Source organism: Carlito syrichta, unplaced genomic scaffold, assembly GCF_000164805.1.
Source record: "Carlito syrichta isolate Samal-C Ts95f unplaced genomic scaffold, Tarsius_syrichta-2.0.1 Scaffold230023, whole genome shotgun sequence".
Lineage (NCBI taxonomy): Eukaryota > Metazoa > Chordata > Mammalia > Primates > Tarsiidae > Carlito > Carlito syrichta.
Genome location: NW_007174119.1, coordinates 98157 through 111610, shown reverse-complemented (window position 1 = coordinate 111610; position 13454 = coordinate 98157). Strand labels below are relative to the sequence as shown.

The following is a 13454-nucleotide window of genomic DNA, read 5'->3' as shown; positions in this document are numbered from 1 at the left end:
CGGGTGGCAGCCAGTATCCAGGACCTCTGTGCCATCCCTGACTCGCCCCATTCTGGGAGGAGAAGCTATGACAGCAGCTGGCCTACCAAACCCAATTTTGCCTCAGGTCTGTATCTGCAGGGCAAGGAGTAGGAAAGAAAAGGGCTTAGAGTTCAGATGGGCCCTAGCACAAACCCTAGCTTCTCCGCTCATTAACTGTGTGACCTTGGGCAAGTGACTGTGCCTCTCTGATCCTGGCTTTTTTGTTGTTATAAATGGGGCTCTTTCTGCCCTGAAGTACAATTAAGTGGATTATAGGAGAAGGGAGTATGTAAAGCATTGGTTGGGCTGTGGGCCAAATGCCCAGTGAATGTCACTGTCCCATTGTCCATTCAGTTGTAGCCTTGCAGAGAATACAAATCACATCACCCCTCTCCTCAGCAACTTCCTTCAGGACCAGGGTCAGGGCATAGCTCTGTAGAGAACACGGCCTTCAGAGCCAGAAAGACAGATCACAACCCCTGCCCCTAGATGGTTCCCTGGGCAATTCAGTTAACCCTGCACTTCTGTTTCCCAAACCATCATGAAATGGGGTTGAAAATGTAGCACACACATGCAGTGCCCGTAATAGCCAGAGCCAGGCACGTGCACACCAGGTGAGCCACACACACCACTCCTGTTGCTCTCTTTCACTGCCCTGGGCCTCATTTCTCCATCTGGAAAATGGGAGCAGAAATAGTACCTACTGTTTTCAGGTAGTTATGAAGATGAAAATATTAAGGATCTAAAACTCTAAACCCTTAGAACAGAGCCTGGCATCATGTACAAACCATGGATGTGTTTGTTTAACAAAACGCCATGAACTAGTTAGCGTCAATGGCTCTAAGTCGTCTTGTTTTAAAGTATGGATGGGGAGGCGTGGGGTCCACTGATGATTTTTCTCCCAAGCAATCGTGAGGCTGGAGCAGGGTCTGCTGCAGAAAAGAAAGTGACAGGAAGGACGGTGAGATGTGGCCGCTGGCTCCCTCCACCACACTTTCTGCCACACTGTACCACCACCACTCCCCTCTGAATTTGGCGCTGGGAGCCATTAAAACAATTATGTGATATCTGATTCCACCCCACCACTGTTCTCTTGATTCATAACCACCACAGCATACTTCTACGGGAGGTCTCACCAGCTGCTGCCCTGGTGTGGAAGAGTGTGCGGGACAAGTGGCATTAAGTAGGAGTTCACCCAGTGAAAGGCGAGTGGTATGTCCCAAGACAGGCAAGGGGTGGCCCATGGGAGCTGCAGTGCGGCTAGACCGTGTGTGAACTCTAGTGATTGATGAACAGCAAGGCTGGGGTTGGGTCCAGCCCCTCACAGGAGGGGATAAGGCTGGGGCAGAGATGGGTTGGGAAGTGCTACCCACCATCCGGCAGGAAGTGAGGCTCCAGGAAGCCTGGTCTCCTGGGCGGGCCCTGGCTCTGTTTCCATCACTGGAGGGGGCCTTCCTGCCACTATTGCCTGCACATAACTGACTGCTGTTCTTGTCTCCTTCCCAGGCCAAGTCTACTCCTTCAGTCAGCAGCCTCAGGACCAGGTGGTGGTGTCGGGACAACCGGTGACACTGCTATGTGCCATTCCCGAATACGATGGCTTCGTTCTTTGGATCAAAGATGGCTTGGCTCTGGGTGTGGGCAGGGACCTCTCAAGTGAGTACCTCCAGGTCTCCCCCACCCATCTACCTCCCTAGGGGTCCCTTTATAGGCATTTGGGGATCAAAGTTCTAGCTTTCACTACGGCTCCCCTGGCAAAGTCAGGCTACCCAAGCCCGGAGTCCAGAATCCCCAGGGCTTTGAGTGCCCCTGACTATGAGTAATGAACTGGAGTCTGTTTCCTCTCCAGTTTGACTCAGTTGGCCTCTCTATGCAGACCCAAGGGCAAGCAAATCCTCTCTCCTGGTGCTGGTTCCTAAACCTAACACAAGCTTGCCCTCGACAGTCTATTCCAAAGGTAAACATGATTCATGTAAAGTCCAATTTCTGGAAATCAAGTTTTCCTAGTTTTTGGCCCAAGACATATTCCCCATTTACCAAGGCATGATCATTAAGGAAATATAAGTCTGGCTTCCCACTCATTAAAGAGAGCACATAAACTGAAAACTCACAGAGAAACCTGGTTGATCCTAGCAGTCATCTTGGGATGGGAAGAAAAGGACAGACAAGAAGTGTTTAAAATAAGTTCCAAACCTTGTTTGGCCCTCTCAGGCTGGTGTTCAGTAAAGATACCTTGGGAGTTTAGGGGCCCCATGACTATTGTGTGAACTCACTGGTTGGTACCCAGGTCACGTGATCTATTAACTATTGTGAATGGCAACCCAGTAAGCCCATAAAGACACCTTTCCAATCTATCCTCTCCCCAGAGAAAAGAGAATGGAATCACCCCCAAGTCGTGCCCCCGTCAGCCATCATAACTCTGCCCAGAGGTGAATAGGCATGTGCTTGCTTGCCAGATTTTGTGTTAACAGAGAAATTTAGAAGGAGGGGTCTTGGTGTCATTCCTCTGTGATTTGGGAATGGCTGAGTGTGGAAGGAGAAAAATATTATTCAACTGAAAAGTGACATTGCCTCTCATGTGGTGTACAGCTGCAGGAAAATAAAAATCGAAGTGCACTCAGGAACATGATGACCGGGAAATTAATATTTTAAAATGTGAGTTATGTCTTGCCAAAAATGTATATTGAAACATTATAGCAATGGTCAATAGCAGTCACAGGGTTTGAATGCTGCAGCCCAGCTGAGCATGGATAAAATACACAATCATATCTCCAAAATATACTGTACTGCCATAAAGTTTAACTGCTATGGGAACCAGCCAATTTCAGAGACTCTGAACTCTCGTACCCTAGAGAAACTGAGGGAATGATGCAAGCTTCCCAAACTGGAATTGTTCGTGCACTGGATGGCTCTGAGCTGGGCTGTCTAGGGTCCTGGTCAGTAGTTTTCAGCCTTTAGATAGGGATGGGTGTCTTGTCGGGTCAGTGGCCAAGAGAAAGCTTGGGTCACCAGAAACGGCTCATAGCGTTGTCAGCAAAGCACGAACAATCGGCTCTCTGGCTTCTAGTTCCACAAAAGGTTCTCTGGGATCCTGCTTGGTGCTGAAGGCCAGTGGCCTCTAATGAACTGGTGTCTGCATCCTCTCCAGTTTGACTCAGTTGGCCTCTCCATGCAGACCCCATGAACTCAAACTCCTGATGAAGTATCTGCCTTGTATTTGATCACTTGTCCCAAGAACAGCATCTTGGCAACCATGATAGATATTTACATGCTCAATAAACCCTACTTGTTTGCCTGATACGGAAGTGAGCAGAGCAAAAGTCAATTCAGTAAGCATTTGTAGAGCAAATTCATACTGCAAAAGTTTTCCTACAGGGAAACTGAGGTCCAGTGTTGTGTTCAGCCTGCTGCATCTCTGTCCTCTCCTATTTTAACTATATGCCTTCACTGAGTTTACTAGGAATGATACCCTCACTGAAGACCTAAATGTCTTTCTGGTCACCAACACTTGAAAAATTAGTAAAACGAAATAAATAAATAACTAGCTTTAAAAAACTAGTATAAATGCACTTCCTCATACTGATAGAACATTTTTCTTCTAAAAAGCTGAATTACTTCTCAGACACTATCTCATAAATCTACAGTGATCCAGAGAGAGAAAAGAAGGATATTCCCCTTTGTTTGACAGGTAAACAAAGTCACAGTTGAGAAAGAAATGAACTCAATTATATAACCAGTCCCAGTGCTTGAGACACTGGCTGTTAACCCCAAACAGCACATATATCTTGTCTTGCTCTCCTTTCCAAAGATGGCGACCTCTTTGGCTACCTGACCTTACCACTCATCATCATTTTTAATTAAATTAGCATCTATAGACTACTTGCTATGTGCCAGGTACTTTACATAGATTATCCTATTTAATCACCACAACCCTATGAGGTACTAGTATTTTCCCCATTTTACCCATAAGAAAATGAAGATCACCGGCTCGGTGGCTCAGCCTGTAATCCCGCACCTTGGGAGGCTGAGGTGAGTGGAATGCCTGATCCTGCGGGTTCGAGACCCGCCCGGGCAACTTGGTGAGACCGCATCTCTACAATAAATCAAAAAATCGGCCGGGCGTGGTAGCGCGCGCCTGTAGTTCCAGCTACTTGGAAGGCTGTGGCGGAAGGATCGCGGGAGCCCAGCAGGTGGAGGCTGCGGTGGCCGGGAGCAGCCACTGCACTCCAGTCTGGGCGACAGAGTGAGACTCCAACTCAAAAAAAAAAAAGAAAATGGAGATACAAAGAAATTCGAGTAACTGACTCAAAATGACAAAACTAGGAAGTGATTGAGCTGGCACTGAAACACAGGTGATTTCACTATGGAACTCAGACTCTCAATAATGGTGTCTCCTATGGGAGTACCGAGAGAGAGAGTAACGATACTGTGGAAGGAGCTAGAACTTTCTCCAAACCTATGCTTCAGAGTCTGTGTTTTTCGAAGATGCTGCCAGTCCTTGGGATAGCATCACAGTTCGCTGCCTAATTAGGCAAATACAAACAAACCCATCACTGATGTTTTCAGCAGCTCATGAGAGCAAAATCCTGCTGCTGATAGCTTGCAAGACAACAAAAACACAAGCTCCAGCCAAGATGCCTGCAGGAGACCAGGGACTAATCACAGGACAGCAGGATCCAGAGGCTGGGCTGGAGGCGCTGGGAGCGGTGAGCCAGCAACACTGAAGGCAGCAGCAGCAGCAGGGCGAGGATTGGACTAGAACCCATTTCCAGCCCTTTGCCTGCACTGGAGGGAGCCAGCTTAACTTACCTGGGCTCCTTCCCAAAGCCCAGCAGAGGGCAGGAAGGGTGGGCAGGAGGAGAGGCAGTGCTCCCAGGGGTATAGCTAATGGCCTTGAGAGCATTTCTGGCCAAGTCTGCACAGCTGGGGAGGACAGGGCCATTTGATTGCATGGTGATGACAGTGGTAGCCATAAAGACACGAGCCTACAGGGCTCAGCTCTGCACAGGAAGCACCCACACAGCATGCCAGAAAGGCAGGCTGAGAGTCACAGCTTCCTCCACTGACCAGAAACAGGTGCTGGTGGCCACCTTCAGGAGGGCCTGCACCACCTCCAGAGTATCTTTAACTTATGGAAGTGGCAGGAGCCTTAGAGTTCATCTAGTCCAATTCTCTCATCCAGGGTAAAAATCGCCTCTGCAGCATCTCTCAGAGTTGATCATCTAACCTCTGCTTGAATACAGCCAGTGATGGGGTCCTCACTACCACCTCTGGCAGCTCAGATCCTTATTGGACATGCCAAATAGTTAAGAATATTTTAAAGTACTTCCCCATATTGGTGCTGCCTGTTGGTGTTAGTGCTGTTTGTGTGAGCTACATGAACACGTCTAACCCATACTAAGAGACTGTTTGAAATATTTGAAGAGAGTGCACTCTTACATGTCTATCTCTTTCTCTTTGTCTCTGTCTCTCTCTCTCTCTCTCTCTCTCTCTCAAGCCCTTGTCTCCTCTTTAACAAACCTGACTCTTTAGCAAAACCCTTCTCTTTAACAAAAACTCTTCCACCCTGTCACCCTACAGCACATGTCTGAGAACTCCCACTGTCCCGGTGAAAGGCCTCCAGAAGGAGAAGCAGTCTGGGACTACAGGAGGGGTAGTGAAAGCAGAGGGCGGTCTCTGAAGAGTAGGGGACCAGAACAGGGAGGTGTGGGGAGTTCCCTTGTAAATCCACACCATAAAGGATTAGAGGGGAGGGCAGAGTCGATGAGGGGATGGATAGAGAGCAGAGATTCTTTTGGGAAAAATTAAAGAGGTTTAGAACCAAGCCCCAGGAAATAGAGGATTTGCCCAACCTGGCCAGCATGACTTAAGTTACCATTTATATTCAACTCTACACAGCCACAGGAAAGCTGATTAATGATTTATCAGTCTCAAACTTTTATTTATCTATTATTCATCACCAGTGGTATAAGGGGCCCCAAATTCTTAAGTGTCCTGAGTACCTCATAAGTGCTTAATCAGACCCTGAAGTTTGGGGCTGGGCAGTAAGAATGACTAGACAAGAGCCATTTGTGGCTCAAAGTAACCAGGGATTCTTAGACATTGGAAGGTGGGCCTAGATTTCTGCAGTTCTACTTCCTGTCCAACCTGAAGCAAAACTTTTTCCAGAGTCACTCTTGAATCGCTTCCAAATATTTCTCTTTTTTCTTTTGTTTTATTATAAAGATGTGAGGTACAATTCAGGATTAGGTATACAAACATTGATTATGCAGGTACCCTTGTTGATGAGGTATGCCCCTCCCTCCCCTAGCAGTTTCTCTCAACTGTCAATCCCACCCCTGTCCCCTTACAGTTTCCCATTACTGCCAAACACTTTCTTATTCTATTATAATTGTTCAAGTTCCGCTTATGAGTGAGAACATATGGTACTCTGTTCTTTGTTTCTGTGACAGACCACTGAGTATGGTCGACTTCAAATCCATCCAAGTTGCTGCAAAGTCCATATATTTGTCCTTCTTTATGGCTGCATAATATTCCATTGTGTATATGTACCACATTTTCTTTATCCAGTCCAGTTTTGATGGGCAACATGGTTGGTTCATGTTTTTGCTATTGTGAATAGAGCTACAACAAACATACGTGTGCAGGTATCTTTTTTGTAGAATGATTTGAGTGTCCTCTGGGATATTTCCAATAGGGGAATTGCTGGATTATATGGAAGGTCAATTTCTAGTTCTTTCGGAAATCGCCACCTTGTCTTCCAAAGAGGTTGCACTAGTTTGCATTGCCACCAGCAGTGCAGAAGCGTTCCTTTTTCTCCACACCCTAGCCAGCGTCTGTTGTTGTTTGTTTTATTAATGATGGTCGTTCTTACTGGGGTTAGGTGGTATATCAATGTGGTTTTGATTTGCATTTCTCTGACGTCTCTTTTTTCTTCCTTCTCTCTCTTATTCTGTCTTCTCTCTGTCTGTAATCCTCAGTATGGGTCTCTCTCTCTCTCTCCTCCTCTCCCCCCTCCCCCGCTCTCTCCCTGTAGGTCTATCCCTCTATCCTCCCTGTCGGTCTCTGGCCTCGTTTTCTCTCTTTTCTCTCTCTCTTCTCTGTCTCTCCCTCTCTCTCCTCTCTCTTCTCTCTCTCTCTCTCTCTCTCTCTCTCTCTCTCTCTCTTTCTCTTTCTCCTCTCTCTTTCTCTCCTCTCTCTCTCTCCTTTCCTCTCTTTCCTCTGTCTCTCTCCTCTTTCACACTCTCTTCTCTGTCTCTCTCTCTCCTCTCTCTCTTCTCTCCTCTCTCAGCCCATGTGCCTCTTTATCAAAATACATGTCTACTCAGTAGACCACAGTGCTGAACACATCACTTCCCAGAGTAATAACCCAACTGTGTCTGCCCACGCTTAGCAACTTAACATTTCCATCTCTTCTCTCTTTCTTCTCTAATAGTGACTCCTCCAGTTTTCCTAAACTTAAAACCAACAATCACAAACACACACACACACACACACACTGCTCAATGCCCTGGGGAAGCTCTTGCTTTTGATTTGTGCTCCTTGCACTGAGATCAGGGCCCTGAGCAATGGCCTTGTAGATCAGCCTCTGCTCAGGTCTCCCCCACTGCACCTGTTTGTCATGAGCATCTCCTCCAACCCTGCCCTGGCTCCCCTGATCTGCCTGCTGTCTCCACAGGCTATCCACAGTACCTGGTGGTAGGGAACCACCTGTCAGGAGAGCACCACCTGAAGATCCTGCGGGCAGAGCTGCAAGACGATGCCGTGTATGAGTGTCAGGCCATCCAGGCTGCCATCCGCTCCCGCCCCGCACGCCTCACAGTCCTGGGTAAGAACCATCTGCATGTGTGGGCAAGGATGCTATGGGACACACTAAGGACTCAGTTCTAGAAGAGTCCTTCCAGTCAGACTAGGGGAGGGTCTTCCCACTGGGCATCGTCCCACAGGGCTCCAGCCACTGCTGCTCCTATAGTGTTCATACCTCACCTGCCCATTCAAAGGGCGCAAGGAAAGACTCCTGCCTTAGAAAACCAGAAGACCAATGCCAATTGGCCTAGGACTGCCCAACCCCGCTGTGTGTGAAGGCACCTTAGGGAGCTAATGAGGGCTCCTAGGTACATATTTGTTCCATCGGAAAGCATGATGAATGTGCATGATGGCTTACGTCTATAATCTCAGCACTTTGGGAGGCTGAGGTGGAAGGATTGCTTGAGTCCAGGTGTTCAAGACCATCCTGGGCAATATAGCAAGACCTCGACTCTACAAAAGAGTCAAAACATTAACCGGACATGGTAGAACATGCATTTAGTCCCAGTTACTCAGGAGGCTGAGGCGGCAGGATCACTTGATCACTTGAGCCTGGGAGTTTGAGACTACAGTGAGCCATGATGGTGCCACTGCACTCCAGCCTGGGTGACCAAGTGAAACCCCAGTGAAAGGAGAGAGAATGAGAGAAAGAAAAGGAGAAAATAAGGAAGGAAGGAAGGAAGGAAGGAAGGAAGGAAGGAAGGAAGGAAGGAAGGAAAGAAGGAAGGAGGAAAGCTTGCTCTGTACATGTTATCTAGGCAGGCTCTGCGCCAGGGAAGAATGTGGCATAGTCCATGGGTCCTTTCTTTCTGAACTGACCTCCCCCTGGTGCTAACAAAGTCCTATCTGTTCTTCTGCAGAGTCAGCCTGGAGCTAGATTCTCCCCGTGAGTCCAGTATCCACGGGGACGCCAATGATCCCTGTACTTTCCCTGCCCTTACTGCTTTCTGGGAACCCTGGGTCTCAGGTCATTCCTCAGCAAACCAACTTCAGATCCTTATTCCAAGTCATACATTTTCCCCATGGTCTTTCTTCCTCTTGGCTTCCCAGGGGCCCAATGTCCCTGGGACATCCTGCCTGAAGGCGAGGGAATGCGCCCAACAGTGACCTCTTAAACGGCCTCATTCTGAACTCTAGTTCAGCCTGACAGTCTCCCTCCCCTGCCAGATGCTACTGAGGATCAAGGCCGCTGGGAAGCAGGCCTCACATATAAGACATTTGCCACGCAGTTTACAGCAGCTCTCAAAGCTGTTTCACACACATTACCTCAGCGGTTTCTGATGCTACTCCGGGGCAAGGATTATTACTCAGATAAGAAACTGAGGCTCAGAGATGCGTAAGTCCTGGCCCAGGGGCTCCCAATCAGGGCTTCTTGCGCCTCCTCACTGCCCCTCACACGTGTGCGAAAGGGAAGAGGGTGGTCCCAGGCCCACACCTTGCAGCTGTGGTGAAGGTCTGACAATAGAGTCTGCCTCTGGGGTGCTGCCTCCTCGCCTGGCAGCTGAGGTCCACGACTGCTCAGAGATGAAATATTTAAGAGCATGTCAGGTTATCTTCAGATCTACATGGCCAAACACACCAGGGCAGATTATTCCAAGCACTGCAGCAGACAGGCCCCGGAGGACCACTTACCAAGCTCAGAGCCTGGCTTCTTGAGATGAGGAGGAGGAATTCAGGGTCAGCCTCAGAAACCTCCTTCAACCTTTGAGTCTCCTCTGGCCTGTGATGAAAGGAATGAGAAAATAAACCTGGGCCGGCGGGGTAAATAAACTGGGATTATGTGGCTGGGAAGTGGGCCTTCAGGGGAGTAATCAGGGATATTAAAGGGCACGGCAGCCGTTTTCATTTCTCCCAAGATGGTGGCTAAAATGGGAACGGGTCTACAATTTGGGATGGGGATTGAGGGAAGAGAAGAGGAGGATTTGGGGTCTGATTTTTTTTTTTTTCCTGATTTTGAGGATTGTGAAACACCAGAACAGATTTGCTAAGTATAGTTGAGAGAGTCTCAACTTCAGAGAGGGTTCAGGTCCCCACTCTCAGTAAAGCCTGCCTCATACCCCTTCTAGAGGAGGTCAGAGAATGCTAGAATGAAAGGAACCCAAGCACTGTCCACTCCTCTGACATCACGGGGGATCAAAAATAGATGGAGATGCTTCTTGTGCTTAAGGTGTTTCAGATTCCCCAGTCATACTTAGCCACTCACATGTCCTTTCCACTCTACTCTCTCAGCTAGATAAGAATCAAAAGTTCAAATCATTCCAAATGTTTTACGGATAAAAAAAATTGCGAGTCAGAGAGGCAAAGGCACTGACAGGAGGTTACACAGCTTGATTAACACTCAAAATCAACTCCAGATCTTCCAGTCCCAACCCTGTCTCTTGTTGCTCTTGCCTCAGCCTCCTGTTCTCAAATGCCAGCAGCGTCTCACCTGTCCAGCCAGGCTTCTTAGAGCAGGGTTCAGGATCCTATCCAAACAGGCCCGATTTTGTCTTGGGTCACATCTAAAAAGCATTTTCTCTCCCTCCCTCTCCAGTGGCACAGTCTGGCACTGCCCTCTGAGCACAGAGCTGGATTTGTGAGGGAGGGAGGAGATGTTTTATTCAAGTCTGGAGATTTGTGGAAGGGGAAGGAGGTATTTCCAGGGGACCCCAGCAGGGGACCTCAGCAGGGTCCCTCGATGAAATTCTTGAGAGGAGAGAGAGCCTGAATCTGTATCTTAACCATCAACCTTTCAGGCAGTCTCCACAAAAAAACATTTATCCTAAGCAAACTAATCCCCCAGGCAAGAAAGAGCCTCCTCAGGCCCTATCTACTGTTCTTTCTGACTCCTTGAGACCCCTCCACAGGTCTCCACCCTCAGCCGATCCTTTAAGGTTCCTCCCGGCTGAATGTTTCTTATAGTGCCCAGCTACTGCCCTGCAAAGAGGCCCCTAAGAAGCTGAGGCAGCCAATTGGGAAGGGAGCCCTGCCTGTGGACAGTAGATGGACAGAGTAGATCTTCCCACAGAGATGAGAGAGGTGTTTCTCACCCTGGCCCAGCCACCTTCCCCACCAAGACCCCATCTGCTTTGCTGTGACATCTCAGCCTGGGAAAAAGTCCCAGCCAGTTCCCCAAGGGTGGGCTGCCTTCCCTGTGTTCCAGGAATGAGAGAGCTTCCTAATTTAGTCTGTATTTGCCTGAGATAGATTTTTAATTAAATAAAGTAAGAGCCTGATTAGGACCTGCAGAAGATATGAGAGCAGAATCAGATGGCATTCCAGCAAAATTGCAAAGCAAACACTTTGGCTGGAACAGAGGTAGGCCCCTGGGGGTCTTCCATCAAAGTACCAAGTGAGGAGGGCAAATACGAGAGATTATATAGCCAACAGATGTGCATTGTTAAAATATGCATCTGCCGGCAATGTGCTCAGAGAAGCCAGAGGGCCAGCTCGCAGAGCCTGCAGGCTCCAGGGAGGGCACAGGGACTCGGCCTGGCAGCCAAGCCTAGAGTCACAGACACATTAATTAGCATTGTGTTTCTAGCTCTCAGATGCAATCAGGCAAGGAGCAACATTGAGCCGAGCATTTGTTACCCCAGGAGGCAGAGGGAGGGAGGTAGGAAACGCAGAAGGAAAGAGGGGAAAGAGGCTGGATCTGCGAAGTCCAGAGAGGCAAAGACGGGAGATTCAGTCCAGGTCAATGGTTAGGCTGTGTTTCCTCTGTGACCCAATCAGCTGCTGAGGACCAGCCTTGAGTCAGCCGAGGTCAAGACAGGTATTTTTTCGCCCGCAGAACACCTGGGGAGTCATGGCATCACAGAAAGAGCAGCTGACTTCGAGACAATAGTGGGATCTTGGCCCTGTTTCCAGCTCTCAGAGTCAATCAGGCAAGGAGCAACTTTGAGCTGACCATTTGCTACCCTGGGGTGCAAAGAGAGGGAGCTAGGGTCCCTCCCAACCTCTCTGGGTCTCAGTTTCCTCATCTGTCAAATGAGAGGTAATGATAAATAAGACAATCACGAAGAACTGTCTGGCTCCTAAAAGGTCATGACTTTCACTGGAGGAGTCCAGCATGCTGCACCAACTATTTTAAAAGACTGAGCCATCCTTCACTAGAACCAAGATTCATGTGGTAACTGAGACACAGAAGGGAACCGATTCCCATGGTTTAGACAGTATTGCATTCTGAGGCTGAGAGATGGGATCTTGGAAGTCCTGTCCAGCCCTGGAATCCTGGACTTGGCAGTGTACCTTAACCCTGGCCCTCCCTGCAGAGGCCTCCCTCCATAGCCAGTCCCACATATACTCAAACATCTCTGCAGAGACTCCGCTTGGTTGGGCATCAGAGGACTCCTGTGCACATGAGCAGAGAGATCTGTGGCGTGGTAGGACAAGCCCTGGGCCGGGAAGTAGAATATCCTCTTGCAGCTCACTAATGGGATGACCTCGGGCAAGGTCCTTAGGGCTGGAACTGGGCCTCTTTGGTCCAACGCTATAACCAGCACTTAGTATACAGTAGGTATTCACTAATATTTGTTGATATTTTGCTTGGGATTTATTTATTTATTTATTGAGTCGGCATTTCACTCTGTCATCAAGCCTGGAATGCACTTGTATAGTCACAAGGATCACAGCTCATGGCAGCCTCAACCTCCTGGGCTCAGGCAATCCTTCCACCTCACATACTGAGTAGCTGGGACTATAGGCATGAGCCACCTCGCTCACCAAATTTTTTTTTCTTTTTTTTTTTTTGTAGAGATTAAGTTTCACTATTTTGCCCAGGCTAGTCTCAAACTCCTGGACACAAGCAATCCGCCCACCTCAACCTCCCAGCAAAGTGCTGGGATTACAGACATGAGCCACCACACCTGACCAATATTTGTGTTTTTGAATGAATGAATGGAGTTTTTGCTTCTTTATCTATAGGATGGAGTTATAAAAAGATCAATCTTGTGGGATTGTTGTGAACATCACACACACAGACTCACTTCCTAAACAATAAAGAGCCATACACTTTAGAGTTGCGTGTGCACACTAACACATGCATGCATGCACACATGCAGGCTGCTCCTTTTTGCCTCCTGCAGGATCTGAGTTGAAAACTCTCTAAACTGCCCCAGAGTCAGAGCTGAAAGGGTGACATTGCACTTGATCTTTCCAACTGCCTGGAAACTTCGGAAGGAAGGGCTTAGGGGACCCAAAGCAGGGATGAAATGGTTACCAAGGATTTGACTCAGCCCAGGCCATGACAGTTTTTGATCACCAAATATTTGATCAACAAATATTTACTGTTATGTGCCACTGACCCAGACACTTGGGATTTGTTGGGAAATGAAAGAGGAAACCATCCCTGCCCTGGTGGAGCTTGCATTCTAGCAGGGAGCAAGACAGTCGATCAATGATGAACAGATTAAATGAGTACATTGAGCCAGTATATCAGATGTCAGATGGAAATAAACGGTATGCAAAGGAAAAGTAGAGCAGGATGGGGGATAGGAAGTGAGGGGGAGAAGCGTTGGTGTCCGATTAATTATTATAAGGAGCATTTTAGGGTACATGTATAAGGAACATTTGTATACTTAACCCTGAATTGTACCCCCATATTTTCAAAATATAAATAAATAAATAAAAATTTTTTTAAAAGGGTA

At 48.1% G+C, this 13454-nt stretch overlaps 1 protein-coding gene across 2 annotated transcripts in view; it reads left to right on the top strand.

The window, feature by feature from the left end:
* Window positions 1-13454, top strand: part of KIRREL3 (kirre like nephrin family adhesion molecule 3) — a 145058-nt gene that overhangs the window by 37695 nt on the left and 93909 nt on the right. For both annotated transcript variants that reach the window (XM_008051744.2, XM_021709439.1), the window contains exons 4-5: window positions 1528-1677; window positions 7700-7849. In XM_008051744.2, coding sequence (XP_008049935.2) covers window positions 1528-1677; window positions 7700-7849 — 300 coding nt within the window. The remainder of the gene's footprint in view (window positions 1-1527; window positions 1678-7699; window positions 7850-13454) is intronic.